The following is a 20,139-nucleotide window of genomic DNA, read 5'->3' as shown; positions in this document are numbered from 1 at the left end:
ATTTACGTACGACAAATTATGGAACTTCTAACTTCGGACCGCTAACTGGACAACTAAAAATCATCAACACGTAATAAAGAAAATATTGTGACTATGTTTCAATCATATTTTGATATATGTATATATTGTTATAGGTTCGTGAATCAATCTGTGGCCAAGTCTATTCCCGACGAATTGTTAATCGGTGAAAGTGAGTTATAGTCCCACTTTTAAAAATCTAAATATTTTTGGGATGAGAATACATGCAGTTTTATAAATGTTTTACAAAATAGACACAAGTATGTGAAACTACTTTCTATGGTTGAATGATCGAATTTGGATATACCCCTTTTAGCTTGGTAGCCTAAGAATTAGGGAACGTACACCCTAATTGACGCGAATCCTAAAGATAGATCTATCAGGCCCAACAAGCCCCATCCAAAGTACCGGATGTTTTAGTACTTCGATATTAATCAGGTCCGAGGTAGTTCCGGAATGATTGGGGATATTCTATATGCATTTTGTTAATGTCGGTTACCAGGTGTTCACCATATGAATGATTTTATCTCTAAGTACGATGCGAAATGCCTGCTTGAGATGGTTATTATGAAAAATGAAATCTTGTGGTCTATTATTATTATGATTTGATATATGTAGGAATTAAACCTATAACTCACCAACATTTTTGTTGACATTTAAAGCATGTTTATTCTCAGGTGATTATTAAGAGCTTCCGCTGTCGCATGCTAAAATAAGGACAAGTTTTGGAGTCCATGTTGTATGATATTGTGTAAAAACTACATTCAAGAAACGTATTTCGATGTAATATATTTGTATTATAAACCATTATGTAATGGTCGTGTGTAAACAAGATATTCTAGATTATCATTATTTGATAATCTACGTAAAGCTTTTAAGCCTTTATTGATGAAGTAAAGGTTATGGTTTGTTTTAAAAATGAATGCAGTCTTTGAAAAACGTCTCATATAGAGGTCAAAACCTCGCAACGAAATCAATTAATATGGAACGTTTTTAATCAATAAGAACGGGACATTTCAGTTTTCGGTAATTTCGTAATGAAATCCATCGTAATTCCTTCTCATTTCCATTCGGGAATATCAGGTTATTGTAATAACCCCGATGGTTTCTTGATTTTCGGCCTTGACCTTCGAACATGTCAAGCACTTCCCAACATAAGTTGCAATCTCAGCCTTCATGTTCAGCCACCAATAGAATTCCTTTAGGTCATGATACATTTTCCCAGACCCTGGATGAATTGAATATCTCGTCTTGTGTGCTTCATCCATCACAAGCTTTCTCAATCCACCAAACTTTGGAATCCAAATTCTGTCTGCAAAATATCGGGTTCCGTCACTCTTAACTTCGAACTTCTTATCCTTCTCACTAATTCCTTCCTTCTTCACGTTCTCTTCCTTCATAGCTTCCGATTGTGCATCTTGAATACGAGACACAAGGTTTTTCTGAATAGTCATATTCAATGACCTAACTCTCAGAGGTTTAACTCTTTCTTTGTGACTCAAAGCATAAGCTACAATGTTCGCTCTCCCTGGATGGTATCGAATATCACAATCGTAATCAGTTATAAGCTCTACCCAATGTCTTTGTTGCATGTTTAACTGTTTTTGATTGAAAATATGCTGAAGAATCTTGTGCTCCGTATATATGGTACACTTGGTCCCATATAAATAATGTCTCCTACTACCAACGCAAATACAACGGCTCTTAATTCCAAATCATGAGTTGTGTAATTCTGCTCATGGTTCTTCAGTTGACGAGATGCATACACAATGACTTTCTGTCATTGCATTAAAACACATCCTAACCCTTGTCTAGATGCATCACAATAAACCAAAAAAATATTCATTTCCTTCCGGTAGTGATAGTATAGGTGCAGTTGTCAACTTCTGTTTCAACATTTGAAAAGCAGATTCCTATGCTGAGGACCATTCAAATTTCTTATTCTTGTGCGTTAACACAGTTAACGGTCTTGCTATCTTGGAGAATTTTTGAATAAATCTTTTATAATATCCAGCAAGTCCTAGAAATTGACGAATTTGAGACGGGTTCTTAGGAACTTCCTAATGATACGCATATCCGTAAAAGATGTGCGAATGCGCATCCAAGACATTAAACCACACAAATTGCCACGTAAGGCATGTGGCACGGGTATAGCCGCACATAGTGCGCCTATACCATCTGGTGCGAGTTTCGTATACTTGCACATAGGTCCGGTATATTCTAGAAGAATGTACGGTATAATTAATTCGGATTCTCTTCCTTAAATAACGAAAGTTAGTTAGGGATGAGATTGCATTTAATTCGGGAAGGGATTCTACCGAAACCCTAATTTGTGAGACTATAAATACATAGCTCATAAAACCCTAATACATAACACGATTACTCGTTTACTCATACGTAAACAAGAGCATACAAATCTCTACCGTACGAACACAGTTTCTTACGATCGTTAAAGACTTTCAGGTATGTATTGAACTATAAAACCTTCATGTCTTTGGGCCACTCAACCTCGTATGTTAGGTTGCTGGTGGACTCTCAAATCGGCCACCCTGTCGGGATCGAAACGATACCGATATGGGTTATCCACGACTAAGCATCGGAGGTTCGAATATTGATAGTCCTTAAACCCTATTATTGCACTCAAGCGTAAGTTCACCTTGACCTCGTGAAAATATGCTTGATCAATTCGCGCCATCCGTGGGACCGATTATATAAAACAAAGAAGATGGGAATTTATGTTGTATATGATTTACTGTACGTACTCTTTTTTCCATTAAAACTTTTTTGTTTAGCTAATCGGTCACTTTCAGGTTTTCCTTTACTGTCAACAAGAATGGGTGGAGGAAATAAGAATGCAAAGAGCCAAGGACGATCGGAATCTCCCGTAAGTCCAGGGTTTCAAACACCTACGGCAACGGTTACAAACACACCGTCAACGCCTCCAGCACCAACCAAAGGCCCGTCGAAACCTCCATCAACACCGAGTGTAGGGACAGGACCAGTCATGTCGGAAGCTGTCCCGAGTGAGTCATCTAAAGGATGGTGGCACACTCCCGACGGGAGTTTAATGGAAACAGGAACTGGGTTTAAACCCTTCGATGATCAGTCACCAAAGATCTTGAGCTTTGGTTCTCCAAGCGAAACTGTTCCACCAGGTTTCAAAGTTAAAACTACCTGTGTGGGTACAATACCAATCATCACCTCGGTCGAACCCGAAACACTAATTGAAAGGGTCACCACCGAGAAAGCTCAAGAAAGAATCAGACAAATGGGTCTGAGAAATCCAGACGGATCATATATCATGCTGACACCACCGCAAAGGTTTGCGGCGCACGCGTCTCCGCGATCATTTCATACCATTGCAAATAGCCAGTATAGCGGAACGCACAATTCTGCACCCAGTCGAACAGCTTTATATCTCAGCTACAGCAAGTTGCGCCACCACACCTGCTTTCAATGAGCCAGCGCAGGTGCAAGAATTTATGAGCAATTGGTTCGCAGTGATGCAGGGGCAAAAAGCTAAACAGAGTTTGGAATTGGCCCCCACCACAAAAAATTTGTGCCGCACATCGCTAATCATCCCTTCCCAGTCGCACCGGTGTTGCCGCTAACACTAGGAAGTTATGACTGTAACGACCCGGAAATTTCCGAACAAATTTAAACTTTGATCTTTATATATATCCGACACGATAAGCAAAAATCTGTAATGTTGAGTCTCGAAAGTTTTGAAACTATATTTTGCATGATTAAATGTTTCCAACATGTTAAGCAATCAAACTCATTAAGATTTGGTTATTTGAAATGAATTTTAAACAAATATTTGGCCTCCCAGGTTGTCTGACGATTCACGAACGTCATAATTTGAAATAATTATATAATGATGTATATATGGATATATATATACTTATGATTTGTTAAAATGATATTTAAGTATCTCATTACATATATTAACATTTGGTTATATACATAAAATGAGATTACTAACTTAAAGACTTCAAGACTATATACATATATATAACGATTAACGTTGTAATAACTTCTAAATTAAAATGTATATATATATATGTATTGTATTAATATGAATTAATACACTTTTAAAGGACTTAAGTACATATATACTAACATACTTATACTCAACAAAGATAGCTATACTCATAATCTCATTCAATTCCATCAAGATTTCTATACGTATTCATTCGGTATTCACACCCGTATCATACCCAGCTTCTAGATGTATTTACTATTGGTATATACACATAAAAATCTTCTCTTTACCAGCCCATGTGAGCTACCTAACCTTGTGGGAACCATCATTTGGCAACTAGCATGAATGATTACATAAAATTACAAAAACTTTAGTAATCATTCATGACTTTTTTTACAAGAAAACAAAATGACACATCCTTTATATCTAATCCATTATGAACGACCAAAAACACCTACAAACACTTTCATTCTTCAATTTTCTTCATCTAATTGATCTCTCTCAAGTTTCATCTTCATGTTCTAAGTGTTCTTCATAAATTTTACAAGTTCTACATTCATAAATGTCAAAATAACCTTCCAAGTGTACAAGTTTACTTCTAATCTTTCAATCCAACTCCAAAACTCTTTAGAATTCATAATCCTACTTTTATATCAGTAGCTTATCAGCTAATAATCAAGGTAAGAATCATATATAAATTTTGGTTCAATTTATATACTTATAACAATCTTAATTCAAGATAGAATTCTTATTCGAACTTTTGTTCATTCCATGTTTATACTTCAAGAATTCCAAGCCATCAAGGGTATCTTTGAACTCAAGATACTCTCCTTATTTCTCCAGCAACTTTATTCATTTGATTTGAGGTAGTAACCTTATTCATAATCTTATTCGATTCATATTCATATAGCTATCTTATTTTGAGTTTATAACTAATAATAACAAGAACATAGTTTAGATTAATTCTAAACTTGTTTGCAAATAAACTTAATCCTTCTAACTTGACTTCTAAAATACTTCAACATATGTATTATGACAGTATGTCAAGCTAACATAAGGATATAAAACTTGTAAACACGAAGAACACCTTAAAACTGAACATACGCGGTCATAGATCAACGGGGGCTGTTTTGGATTTAATTTTAAAAACCTATCTTAAACTTTGAATTAAAGGAATTCCTTTGGTGAAAAATCTTATTTTATATGGATGTGAAACATATCCAAAAATCATGGTTATACTCAAAGTGAAAGTATGTTTTTCAAAATGGTCATCAAGATGTCGTTCTTTCGACGGAAATGACTACCTTTTACTAAACGACTTGTAACTTGGATTTTCGACTATAAACTCATACTTTTTCTGTTTAGGTTCATAAAGTTAAGTTCAATACAAAACCGTGGCCACCGGAATCACTCAAAACGGATTTGTAATGAAGAAATTATGGGTAAAATAAAATTGGATATTTTTGCTTGTTTATTAGCGACGGTTTTGATTAATAAAAATGGATGCTAACCTTATCCTAGCTAACTTACCTTGTATCCTACATGTATTTATACATGTCTTGTTCCCGAACTTATGGAAGTACAATTTATAATAGTCGTGATTAAGTTCTACGACAATATATTATAGTCTTAATAAAGAATGTAAGGCACTATATATATATATGACTTGATCACCGTGGATCCGTATAAAGCGTTTTGACATATCATATCGACCCATCTATATATATATTTCGGAACAACCATAGGCACTCTATATGTGAATGTTGGATTTGACTATACAGGGTTGAGGTTGATTCCAAAATATATATATACTTTGAGTTGTGATTGAGCCTGAGACATGTATACAATGGGTCGCGGATTGCTTCACACAATATACATATTATGTGTCTTACTATATTAAGACAATATATTATAGTGTTAGTGAATTCTAACACAATATACGCATTTATATTTATATATATATATATATATATATATATATATATATATATATATATATATATATATATATATATACTGTTGAACTATCAGACTATTGGACTATCGGACTTTTGGACTACTAACAAAGGACAATTAAAATTAACACAAGTATCATAAGTATGGAATATTAATTATATATATATATATATATCTTGACACAAGAATATTATTATTAGGTTCGTGAATTTGTCAAAGGCCAAGTCTTATTACCATCTATTTGGAAATCATCACAAGTGAGTTTCATTTGCCTTTTTACCCTTTACATTTTTGGGCTGAGAATACATGCGCAACTTTTATAACTGTTTTACGTAATAGACACAAGTAATCGAACTGCATTCTATGATAGAATTATCTGGGGTTGGGATTGATTATTATGGCACGTATTGTCACTGGTTTATTTCGGTTAGAGCGAATGAGCTCCCGAGTTGAATGAATGATTTTGTCTCCATGTGTGGGACGTATATTATGTGAAATGGCACCGGTTGTCCTATATTTTATATACATGTGTTCAGCCGTGGGGGAGTAAAGACCGGCACAGAGGTTCTATATTTTGAAGGCACATGTATTCAGCCGTGGGGTGAAAGACCGGCACAGATGGTTACTATTATATTTTGGAATCCTCACCAGGTGTTCTTCATATGAATGATATTTTGTTTGTGCAGTTGGAATGGGACTTCTGCACGAGTTTATTATACTTAAAGTCTTGTGGTCTATTAAAATGATGAAAATGAAATGTTTACTATAAACTAATGAACTCACCAACCTTTTGGTTGACACTTTTTAAGCATGTTTATTCTCAGGTTTGAAAGAAATCTTCCGCTATGCATTAGCTCATTTTAAGGATATTACTTGGAGTCATTCATTACATATTTCAAAAGACGTTGCATTCGAGTCGTTGAAGTTCATTAGAGATTAATATTAAGTAAATGACGAATTAGGTCATTTATAGTTTGGATATTATGAAATGGTATGCATACTTGTTAACTTTTGATGTAAAGGAAAGTTTGTCTTTTAAAACGAATGCAATGTTTGTAAAATGTATCATTTAGAGGTCAAGTACCTCGCGATGTAATCATATGTTATTGTATTCGTCCCAATGGATTGGGTCGGGTCGTCTCATGTGGTATCAGAGCGGTGGTCTTAGCGAACCAGGTCTGCATTAGTGTGTCTAACTGATAAGTCGTTAAGATGCATTAGTGAGTCTGGACTTCGACCGTGTCTGTATGTCAAAAGTTTTGCTTATCATTTTTACTCGGAAATCATCTACTTACCATCCTTAGAAAATTACATGATTATTATTCTTTAGTCTAGACGCGTTTTCTTGCATTTATTGCATGATAGTGTATAGACGAAATCTTATCGTGGCATATCCGTTACTGTGAACTTTGACTGACAACTTTCAAAGATTCCTCCGTAATTTATGGAATTTTGGTAATATATATACATATGTAAACTATGTATTGAAGAATACTAAATCTAAATCCTACAATCTATTCCATACCAAAAATTCATTTCCCCGACTATACGAGATGGATTCTGCATCTAGTTCGAATTCCTCCAATTCTGACAGTTATGCCGACATGGATTTCCATTCGAGCTCTGAAGGCAGCGTCACCGGAATGGATCAACCAATCTCTCATCATCTATTCTGGATGAATTGGGGATGGGTCCGTAATATACTAAATCACTGGAGACAATAAGAAGGTGATCCCTTCCATCCACCAAATTGCCCTCTTGGCGATGAACCTGAAGCACTTACAGGCGAACCTGTTCGAGAAACCATTTTTTCGCTCATTTCTAGAGTATCTCGTCACGACTACATAATATCCCATATTTCGGATCTTGTTCATTCGCTCACTCCAACCACTAATCATCCCGGTGTACTAGCAGAAGTTAACGAGCTTCGCGCTCGGGTGGTGGCTTTGGAGAATACGGTGCGAAGATTACAAACACCATCAGCAGCACCAGCAGCGTAACCAGTACCACCAGTAACATCCGCATCGCAAGCCTCAATATCATAAGCACTAGCAGCATCACCGGCATCAACAGCAACCACCATTACTAACATCAACAGGATCATTACCACCGCCAACAATCACATCCGCATCACACACTTCAATATCCCAATTTGTACATCGGATATCAATGTCACACACACCAAAGATACCAAGGAGTACCAACAACAACAAACGATGAATTATTGATTCATAATTTCATCAGAGAAACATTCTGTGGTGATTATGTAATCTCTTAAGTTTTAGAGATTATCTACCTCCGCCTTAACCATAAACCAGATGAGTGGACAGAGATGATGGAGAAAAGGATCGAAATCCTGAAAAGAATGATGTGCGGTCTACAAGCTAGACTTGTTTTACCAAATAGCATCAGCAGTACTCATAGCCTCACCAATATAGTCTGTGTTGTCCACACTATTAGAATCGTCAGCACCTCTAACATCACAAGTTTCGCCAGGTCAAGAATCACCGTGGAAACCATTACGAATTAATAACAAGTATATTGTATTGATGAGTTAGGAACTATCAACTCAGTCCTCCGAAGAATTTTATATGTATATCCTATATATATAAAATTTTTATCTATAATAAATCTTTCTGTACTAAGCTATTATGTATGGGACTTAACTATCCGGTTAATTCATATTACTAATATGCTATGATGTACATTCTTCGTTAACAAGTTAATCATTGTTAACCATAATCTCTGCTTCAACTCAATGAATTTTATTTCAAAATAAATCAAGTGTATCATTCAATAACATGTTTGATTTTACACTTTTATCTTCGATGCACTCGAAACTTTCTAGAAAACATCAATCGTACATTGTAAAGTTCGCAAGGATTCTTCAAGCGTCAACATCCTTCACTGAAGAATATCAATAAAAATAAATATTAAAATATTGATTGCATTAGTGAAATACTCCGTGAAGATTATGTAATCTCTGATGTTTCAGAGATTATTCATTTCTAATTCAAGCCGAAAATCAAATGAGTTTAATGTGATTTTAAAACTCATTAAATCTGAAGAAAATATATTTACATATATTTCATAGAGACTGAAGTGAAAATTTTGTTCAAAATATTAATTGTGAATTTTTTTTTTTACGGGTAGGTAATACCCTATTTAAATTCACAATTAAAATGCTACAATTCTGATCCAACAATCATCAACTATACCAATATACATTCTTCTATAGAAATCAAAACAACTGTATTCATTCGAATCTAGTTACATACTCTGATTTTGGGAATTTCAGAAGTCAACTTGAGATACAACCGAAATCATTATTCTTAGATCCTTACATTTTTTTTTTCTTTTTCAAAGCTATACTTTGACTTCAAAACTGTGATAGAACATCACTTTTAATAGTAACACTCAGATGAATATGAAAATCATTTGGGATTCAGGACGATTTCATCATTTGGATATTGACTATGACAAGTTGCATTTAAAACTCTTCGAAATTCCGGAAGACACTTCAAATAATAAACAATCGAGATGATGATTCAACCACACATTACACGATGTTTTGTACCTGAAAAACTCTCGAAACCAAAGTCATAATCTAACATGTACTTGCGTCGAATTCCTTATCATTCATTAGCAAAAACAACCATACGATTTCTTTTCAAAGTAACCAATTTTGTTACAGCTCCACTTCGGCTTCTCAGTAAGACTACTCTTATTATGACCTCAATATATACGTTATCTTTTTGCTGTCATTACCGGAAAACCTTTTATATTCCACGACATCATGTACCAGCAGATCGTCATCCCTTGGGTAGAATCAACAATCAGTATTTTGAAAATTCGCAGAACTTCCCCAGTTATATCTATAATGTCTATCCCTAAGAATTTCATACTCCGAATGTGAAGTTTCTGAAAAACACCCTGAACTGCGAAGTAGTTCTTGAAATGTCAATGAAGCAGCAAAAACTATAAACGACTTTAACAGTCAAAAGTTTGACGTTAAAGTACAGTGTGTTGGAAAAGCTCAGAAAAAGAAGGAAGTGTTAGGAACGCTCGATAGAAAATTTGGTACTGAAAACCGGATTGAGCAAACCGTGAAGGAGATTCTGAACAAATTGCAAGGGCTAAACTTGTACATAAAGAATCTTGATGATTCTGTAGCAAACACCTTGCTTCTGAATCTAAACCCTTACGGGTCAATTTTCATCATCATTCTTCGACATTAGAAATTCCAAGATATTATCATATCTTTCATTATAAATATCCTCAATATTTCTAAAGATATTTTCACAACTATCCTTATCTGAAATCATTTATCTCTCCGTAATATATGCATTACAATATAAAGGAAACTGTGTTAGTTTCTAAATCCTTCGAGTTTAAAATTAGAATATTCTGAAGCAGTGTTGGGAACTGATGCATGAATTAGTATAATATAATGAAACTTGATCAACTTCATTATATTACAGTAAGTCATGTTAAGTGTCTAATGAAAAGTGATGATTCACAGTACCATCATCATGTGCCATATTACACGGCTCTTACACTCTATTCAATCTCCAAATATATTAGAAATATATTATCTTGATAATTCTATTTTATTCTGGTAATTTAACGAATAAAAATCATACCAATATCATTTCTTTCTAAAGAGCGTTAGCTATGTTCACTCCAATTTCATATCTACGAATTCCGGACCATTACAAAAGATACTTAGTTAAAGAGGAGGAAAAGAAAAAGAATGAAGCTCCGAAATAAAAATTATAGTAAAAATCGCAGCAATTAGGAGTGAATATTAATTGTGGATGATAATGATTATAGAGGACAGAAGCAGAAACATTGTAGTAAAAGGGAAGATATAAAACCCAACAACCACTCAGAAACTACAAACCGTGTATATCAATACGTATTGCAACGTAAAGACACGGGAGAATTAGAAACATTATAACTCCAAGGAAATCATAAAAGTGAATGGATTCTTCTGGCGGCAGATGAAATAGAAGAATGAAAGATATGAAAGTTAGAAGTATAATAAGAATCAGAATTGGATGGAGCATATTAAGGAATGAGTAGAGGAATAAGGAATAGAAGGTGTGGAGAATAAGGAAATGAAAGGGGTGGATTTATAGCAATATATCCGACAAAGAAATCGGAACAGATTATTGCATTTGATTAAAGAAGATCCTGATTTTCTAAATCGCCGAAGAACCAAATCTTATTACGTAAGATTTTCTTTAGATCCCTCAAATCCCGAAAGTCAATAGAAACTACGTCATCAGTTGAAACAATTAAATTTATCTACTCATTTCACTCTTTTATGACAGCTTCACTCGTGCGCTTCATCTGATTAAAACGTTTTATCCATATCTCTCAATAATAATAAAACTCCATTATCACTTCATATTTGTCATGAAAACATTCCTATTGTTATTTATGACAACCTCTACCAAATTTCGGGGACGAAATTTCTTTAACGGGTGGGTACTGTAACGACCCGGAAATTTCCGAACAAATTTAAACTTTGATCTTTATATATATCCGACACGATAAGCAAAAATCTGTAATGTTGAGTCTCGAAAGTTTTGAAACTATATTTTGCATGATTAAATGTTTCCAACATGTTAAGCAATCAAACTCATTAAGATTTGGTTATTTGAAATGAATTTTAAACAAATATTTGGCCTCCCAGGTTGTCTGACGATTCACGAACGTCATAATTTGAAATAATTATATAATGATGTATATATGGATATATATATACTTATGATTTATTAAAATGATATTTAAGTATCTCATTACATATATTAACATTTGGTTATATACATAAAATGAGATTACTAACTTAAAGACTTCAAGACTATATACATATATATAACGATTAACGTTGTAATAACTTCTAAATTAAAATGTATATATATATATGTATTGTATTAATATGAATTAATACACTTTTAAAGGACTTAAGTACATATATACTAACATACTTATACTCAACAAAGATAGCTATACTCATAATCTCATTCAATTCCATCAAGATTTCTATACGTATTCATTCGGTATTCACACCCGTATCATACCCAGCTTCTAGATGTATTTACTATTGGTATATACACATAAAAATCTTCTCTTTACCAGCCCATGTGAGCTACCTAACCTTGTGGGAACCATCATTTGGCAACTAGCATGAATGATTACATAAAATTACAAAAACTTTAGTAATCATTCATGACTTTTTTTACAAGAAAACAAAATGACACATCCTTTATATCTAATCCATTATGAACGACCAAAAACACCTACAAACACTTTCATTCTTCAATTTTCTTCATCTAATTGATCTCTCTCAAGTTTCATCTTCATGTTCTAAGTGTTCTTCATAAATTTTACAAGTTCTACATTCATAAATGTCAAAATAACCTTCCAAGTGTACAAGTTTACTTCTAATCTTTCAATCCAACTCCAAAACTCTTTAGAATTCATAATCCTACTTTCATATCAGTAGCTTATCAGCTAATAATCAAGGTAAGAATCATATATAAATTTTGGTTCAATTTATATACTTATAACAATCTTAATTCAAGATAGAATTCTTATTCGAACTTTTGTTCATTCCATGTTTATACTTCAAGAATTCCAAGCCATCAAGGGTATCTTTGAACTCAAGATACTCTCCTTATTTCTCCAGCAACTTTATTCATTTGATTTGAGGTAGTAACCTTATTCATAATCTTATTCGATTCATATTCATATAGCTATCTTATTTTGAGTTTATAACTAATAATAACAAGAACATAGTTTAGATTAATTCTAAACTTGTTTGCAAATAAACTTAATCCTTCTAACTTGACTTCTAAAATACTTCAACATATGTATTATGACAGTATGTCAAGCTAACATAAGGATATAAAACTTGTAAACACGAAGAACACCTTAAAACTGAACATACGCGGTCATAGATCAACGGGGGCTGTTTTGGATTTAATTTTAAAAACCTATCTTAAACTTTGAATTAAAGGAATTCCTTTGGTGAAAAATCTTATTTTATATGGATGTGAAACATATCCAAAAATCATGGTTATACTCAAAGTGAAAGTATGTTTTTCAAAATGGTCATCAAGATGTCGTTCTTTCGACGGAAATGACTACCTTTTACTAAACGACTTGTAACTTGGATTTTCGACTATAAACTCATACTTTTTCTGTTTAGGTTCATAAAGTTAAGTTCAATACAAAACCGTGGCCACCGGAATCACTCAAAACGGATTTGTAATGAAGAAATTATGGGTAAAATAAAATTGGATATTTTTGCTTGTTTATTAGCGACGGTTTTGATTAATAAAAATGGATGCTAACCTTATCCTAGCTAACTTACCTTGTATCCTACATGTATTTATACATGTCTTGTTCCCGAACTTATGGAAGTACAATTTATAATAGTCGTGATTAAGTTCTACGACAATATATTATAGTCTTAATAAAGAATGTAAGGCACTATATATATATATGACTTGATCACCGTGGATCCGTATAAAGCGTTTTGACATATCATATCGACCCATCTATATATATATTTCGGAACAACCATAGGCACTCTATATGTGAATGTTGGATTTGACTATACAGGGTTGAGGTTGATTCCAAAATATATATATACTTTGAGTTGTGATTGAGCCTGAGACATGTATACAATGGGTCGCGGATTGCTTCACACAATATACATATTATGTGTCTTACTATATTAAGACAATATATTATAGTGTTAGTGAATTCTAACACAATATACGCATTTATATTTATATATATATATATATATATATATATATATATATATATATATATATATATATATATATATATATATATATATATATATATATATATATATATATATATATATATATATATATATATAGTGGTAGGATCAAGAGGGAAGTAACCATTCGGGGGGAAGCGGGGGGAAGCAAAAACTTTTTTTTTTTTTCATTTTTTTAAAAAACTTTGTTCACGAACATTATAGATGAGATGAAAATATGAACATTTAGTAGAGACACTTTGTGATAAATGTTTTTATTTTGGCGGGAAAACGCTCGAAGAAGTGATTATAACAATTATCGCGTTTTTCGAGCGTATTTTGAGGTTTTAGCTATTGGGGTTTAGCAATTAGGGTTTAGATATTAGGGTTTATAGGGTTTAGATATTAGGGTTTAGAAATTTAGGGTTTAGGGTTTAGATTTAGGGTTTAGATTTAGGATTTAGATTGAGTTTTTAACACGAACGGTTTAGAGTTTTAGGGTTTAGGGTTTAGGGTTTAGGGTTTAGGGTTTGGTGTTTTGGGTTTATAGAATAAACCCAAAACACCAAACCCTAAACCCTAAACCCTAAACCCTAAACCCTAAAACTCTAAATCGGGCTAAATTTTACTTCACAAAACATGAAAAAAAAACGTTCATATTCTTCACGAACAATATTATCTTGAATATTATTTTTGTCGATCGTTTTCCCGCCTAATTAATAACATTCATCACGAAGTGTCTCTTCTAAATGTTCATATTTTCTTGTAATCTTGATGCCGGAAAAAAAAAATTTCAAAAAAAACGAAAAAAAATTTTTTTTTTGCTTCCCCCCGCTTCCCCCCGAATGGTTACTTCCCCATTGATCCTGCCCCTATATATATATATATATATATATATATATATATATATATATATATATATATATATATATATATATATATATATATATATATATATATATATATATATATATACTGTTGAACTATCGGACTATTGGACTATCGGACTATTGGACTACTAACAAAGGACAATTAAAATTAACACAAGTATCATAAGTATGGAATATTAATTATATATATATATATATATCTTGACACAAGAATATTATTATTAGGTTCGTGAATTTGTCAAAGGCCAAGTCTTATTACCATCTATTTGGAAATCATCACAAGTGAGTTTCATTTGCCTTTTTACCCTTTACATTTTTGGGCTGAGAATACATGCGCAACTTTTATAACTGTTTTACGTAATAGACACAAGTAATCGAACTGCATTCTATGATAGAATTATCTGGGGTTGGGATTGATTATTATGGCACGTATTGTCACTGGTTTATTTCGGTTAGAGCGAATGAGCTCCCGAGTTGAATGAATGATTTTGTCTCCATGTGTGGGACGTATATTATGTGAAATGGCACCGGTTGTCCTATATTTTATATACATGTGTTCAGCCGTGGGGGAGTAAAGACTGGCACAGAGGTTCTATATTTTGAAGGCACATGTATTCAGCCGTGGGATGAAAGACCGGCACAGATGGTTACTATTATATTTTGGAATCCTCACCAGGTGTTCTTCATATGAATGATATTTTGTTTGTGCAGTTGGAATGGGACTTCTGCACGAGTTTATTATACTTAAAGTCTTGTGGTCTATTAAAATGATGAAAATGAAATGTTTACTATAAACTAATGAACTCACCAACCTTTTGGTTGACACTTTTTAAGCATGTTTATTCTCAGGTTTGAAAGAAATCTTCCGCTATGCATTAGCTCATTTTAAGGATATTACTTGGAGTCATTCATTACATATTTCAAAAGACGTTGCATTCGAGTCGTTGAAGTTCATTAGAGATTAATATTAAGTAAATGACGAATTAGGTCATTTATAGTTTGGATATTATGAAATGGTATGCATACTTGTTAACTTTTGATGTAAAGGAAAGTTTGTCTTTTAAAACGAATGCAATGTTTGTAAAATGTATCATTTAGAGGTCAAGTACCTCGCGATGTAATCATATGTTATTGTATTCGTCCCAATGGATTGGGTCGGGTCGTCTCAATGACGGGTTATCAGATCCGGATGACTTTTTGCAAAAATTCGAGGGAACCACAAGAACGCACGGCTGGGGTGATGCGGTAGCATGTCATATGTTGCCAATAGTATTGCAAGGAGTGGCAAGAGAATGGTTCAATAATTTGCCAGCCAGAAGCATTACAGGATTTGCGGATTTACGCTCAAGATTCTTGCTAAATTTTCATAATTTACGTGCACGCAAGAGAACGCACGTTGAATGTCACGACATTAAGCAAAAATCAAAAGAAAGTTTGGGAGAGATAATCGATCGATATACTAAAGAGGTGGCCAAGATACAAGACTTACCAGAAAGCCAAAAGATATCTGGATTTATCCATTGCATAGACACTGACAGGCATCTGTCTTTATGGCAACGTTTGCGAAGAAGAGTTCCAGAAACTTTCGCAGAGGCCATAAAAGAAACGCATGATTATATGCGAGCGCAAGAAGACATAAAATAAAGCCGCAGGGATACCTCTTCGGATATGGACATCGATGATGATTATCGAGTGCAAGGAAGAGGTTCAGAGTCAAACAAACGTTATGGTGGTAGCGGCCAACCCAGAAGTGGTACCTATCACAATGATAAGTATTGCAAGTTCAACAACAATAAAGGGGGAGGAAGCCAGAGGTTTAAAAGCAGTCATAATGAAAATGTCGCGTTAATAAAAGATCTCACAAAAACACCAAAGGAGATTTTGGCCACAGAAGCGGTGTGCAAAAGCTTTGAGCCCCCAGTACCTTTATCAAGGCATGGAAACAGAGATAAAAGTAAGTTCTGCGATTTTCATGATGATTATGTCCACGAGACCAACGAGTGTCGGAACCTAATCGAAAGGGTCGTCGCCGAACTCAAAAGAGGGAGGCTGCAACACTTAAAGAAAAATGTAAGGTCACAAGGCGATAAGCAAAAAGGAGAAAAGGAATATCCGTGGCAAAAGAAAAATGAGGCAAAAGAAACGGATAAAACCATAAATATGGTGACAGGCGGGAGGATGAATCAGAGGCGCAAGCTAGAAGCATCCGAAGAATGGGAAAACACACCCATTACATTCTCAGCTATAGCACAGGAACCCTTAGACGCGCCCATCACAATTAAAGGACGCGTCAAAAGTTGTGGATACATCATCAAGCGATTACACGTTGACACCGGTTGCCGTGTTGATATTATGTATGAACATTGTTTCCGTTTGTTGCCAGGGGCTGTGCGAGCCAAGTTAGTCGCTCCTGCTAATGCGTTATCAGGATTCTCCGGCGAGTCTGCATGGCCAATCGGAATCATCGAATTAGAGTTGGAGCTAGTAGATGATGATAACAAAGAGTTAATGAGGAGCACGACAGTAGAATTCGCCGTCGTCCGATCATACTCGAAGTATAATGCGCTTTTGGGGTGCACGACTCTGCAAAAGTTAGGGGCAATCCCATCCACGATACATGGCCTTATCAAATTTCCGACACATTTGGGAATTGCCACTATAAGATCGGAAAAATAGGATGCAAGTGTTGTAGCCGTTGAACATGCAGAACAACAGCCGAGTGAGGCGGAGCAACTTAAAAGCTGCATGATCATTGCAAATCCGCGGCATCCAGAGCAAAAAATTAAAATCGGTGGAGGATTGTCTGATGAAACGAAGTTCAAGCTTCGTAATATACTAACCGCAAATGCGGACGTGTTTGCATGGAAAGAAGCAGATATGACGGGCGTACCAAGAGAGATTGCTGAGCATAAGCTTAATGCAAATCCTAATCTGACGCCAGTGCGTCAAAAGAAACGTGGTATGGCCCCAGAAAGAAGTGAGTGGTTAAAAGCAGAGGTTGACAAGTTGGTCAAGGCAAATATTTTGAGAGAAGTAAGGTACCAAACATGGGTAGCAAACCCGGTACTGGTCAAAAAGCCTGATGTGCCCTGGCGTATGTGCGTTGACTTCATAGATATTAGTAAAGCTTGCCCTAAGGATAATTATCCGCTGCCGGAAATAGACTGGAAGGTTGAATCACTAGCCGGTTTCCGATACAAATGTTTTTTGGATGCGTACAAAGGATACCATCAAATACAGATGGCAGCAGATGATGAGGACAAGACTGCTTTCCATACCAGTCAAGGCATATATTGCTACACAAAGATGCCATTTGGTCTGAAAAATGCTGGTGCAACGTATCAACGGGTAATAGATGAAGCTTTCAAAGGTTAGATCGGTCGAAACTTGGAAGCATACGTCGATGACCTAGTCATAAAAAGCACAACAGAACAGCGTCTACTGGAGGACATATTAGAAACATTCACATCATTAAGAAAGATTAATATGAAGCTCAACCCGTCGAAATGCAGCTTTGGAGAAGAAGAAGGAAAATTTCTTGGTTACATAATAACGGAGCGTGGAATACGTGCGAATCCAAAGAAAATAGAGGCAATTGAAAACATGCCATCACCAAGAAATAAAAAAGAAGTCCAAAGTTTAACGGGTAAGCTGGCGGTATTAACCAGATTTTTATCAAAATCCGCAGAGCGATTACTACCATTCTTTGGGACACTAAAGAATTGTTTGAAGAAAACGGATTTCAAGTGGACGGAAGAAGCAGATACAGCAATTCAAGAAATGAAAAAACTGCTAAAGGAGCTGCCTACAATGACTGCGCCAATTGCTGGATAAACATTGATACTATATCTGGCAGCATCAAAGGAAGCAATAAGCTCAGTTCTGATAGCGGACAGGGGACAGGTACGCACTATAAAAATTTAATATTGCTAGCTTTCAATCAATAGACATTTACATATATAGTTATGCTATGCGAGCAGGTGCAAATGCCTGTGTATTTTGTGAGCAAAGCTTTAACAGGGAGCGAATTAAATTATCCGGCGATCGAAAAATTAGTTTATGCACTCGTGCATACGGCTAGACGCTTGCGGAGATATTTCCAAGCGCACCCAATAAGGGTTCTAACAGATCAGCCAATAAAGCAGGTATGACACACAACTAGTTGTGGTCAATAGATACGACATTGCTTGATAAGTTCTAGCAAATTTACATTCGCTGATACTTGTTGAGTAGGTGCTATATAAACCAGAAAATTCTGGTCGCATGGCCAAATGGGCTATTGAATTGGGAGAACATGAGATAAGCTTCTCACCAAGAAGTGCGGTAAAAGGACAAGTCCTCGCAGATTATCTGGCTGAAACAGCGGGGGACATCGAAGTCTCGCATGAATTAAAAGAAATACCACCTCCACCCGAACAGATGTGGGAAATGCACACAGATGGGGCTTGTGGTCCAGAAGGCGCAGGGGCAGGAATAATCCTAAAAAGTCTGGAGGGGAAAGAATATACTTTCGCACTGCGATTCAGCTTCCCCGTGACAAATAACGAAGCCAAATATGAGGCATTGTTATCTGGAATGAGGGTAGCAAAACATCTGGAGGTCAAAGAATTATCAGTTTATGTTGATTCGCAGTTGGTGGCGAACCAATTTAACGGAATATTCGAAGCACATGATGAATCAATGCAAAAATACTTGAAGCTAGTACAAGAATTGGCAGTTGACTTCGATTTATTCCAGATAACCCAGATTTCAAGGACGCTAAACAAAAAGGCGGACGCGTTAAGCAAACTAGCCGCATTGACATTCAGTCATTTCAAGAAAGAAATTTGGGTTGAAGAGGTTAAAATAAAAACTATTGAAGAAGACAGTGTTTCAGCTACGGTTGAAGAAGAAGAGCGGAGTTGGATGACACCAATAATAGAGTTTCTAGCTAACGATACATTGCCAATAGACTCGAGTGAAGCACGAAAGATTAAAATGAAAGCACCAATGTATTTGTTAGACAAAGGAATCCTGTACATAAAATCTTTTCTGGGACCTCACTTGCGATGTCTCAATCCAACTCAAGCGGAGTCAATCATACGGGAAGTACATGAGGGGATGTGTGCTTTGCATTCAGGCACAAAACAGTCGCTTCCAAAATAATGCGGCTTGGGTATTACTGGCCGTCAATGTATAGAGACGCCGCAGAGGTAATCCGCAAATGTCTGTCATGCCAACTTCATGCACCAGTGAGCAAAGCTCCGCGACACCCTATGATACCGGTTGCGTCCCCATGGCCATTCTGCAGATGGGCAATCGATATAGTTGGGCCATTCCCTGCGGGACCAGGGGGTGTAAAATTTCTGGTAGTAGCCATTGACTATTTTACCAAATGGGTAGAGGCCAAACCACTAAAGTCAATTTCGGGCAAACAAATTCGAAATTTTGTATGGGAAAACATCGTCTGTAGGTTCGGAATCCCAAATGAAATAGTAAGCGACAAT

The 20,139-nt window shown here is 35.3% G+C and overlaps 1 protein-coding gene across 1 annotated transcript; it reads left to right on the top strand.

The window, feature by feature from the left end:
• The first annotated feature begins 17,398 nt into the window (after window positions 1–17,398).
• On the top strand, window positions 17,399–19,798 carry LOC139875457 (uncharacterized). The gene is made up of 4 exons (XM_071862791.1): window positions 17,399–17,868; window positions 18,342–18,556; window positions 18,674–18,798; window positions 19,073–19,798. The coding sequence occupies exons 1-4, from the start codon at window positions 17,399–17,401 to the stop codon at window positions 19,796–19,798; spliced, it is 1,536 nt and encodes a 511-aa protein (XP_071718892.1).
• The last annotated feature ends 341 nt before the right edge of the window (window positions 19,799–20,139 follow it).

The sequence above is a fragment of the Rutidosis leptorrhynchoides genome, chromosome 11, assembly GCF_046630445.1.
Source record: "Rutidosis leptorrhynchoides isolate AG116_Rl617_1_P2 chromosome 11, CSIRO_AGI_Rlap_v1, whole genome shotgun sequence".
In the NCBI taxonomy this organism is placed as follows: domain Eukaryota; kingdom Viridiplantae; phylum Streptophyta; class Magnoliopsida; order Asterales; family Asteraceae; genus Rutidosis; species Rutidosis leptorrhynchoides.
The sequence above is the reverse complement of the archived record's forward strand: the minus strand, read 5'-3'. Positions and strand labels throughout refer to the sequence as shown.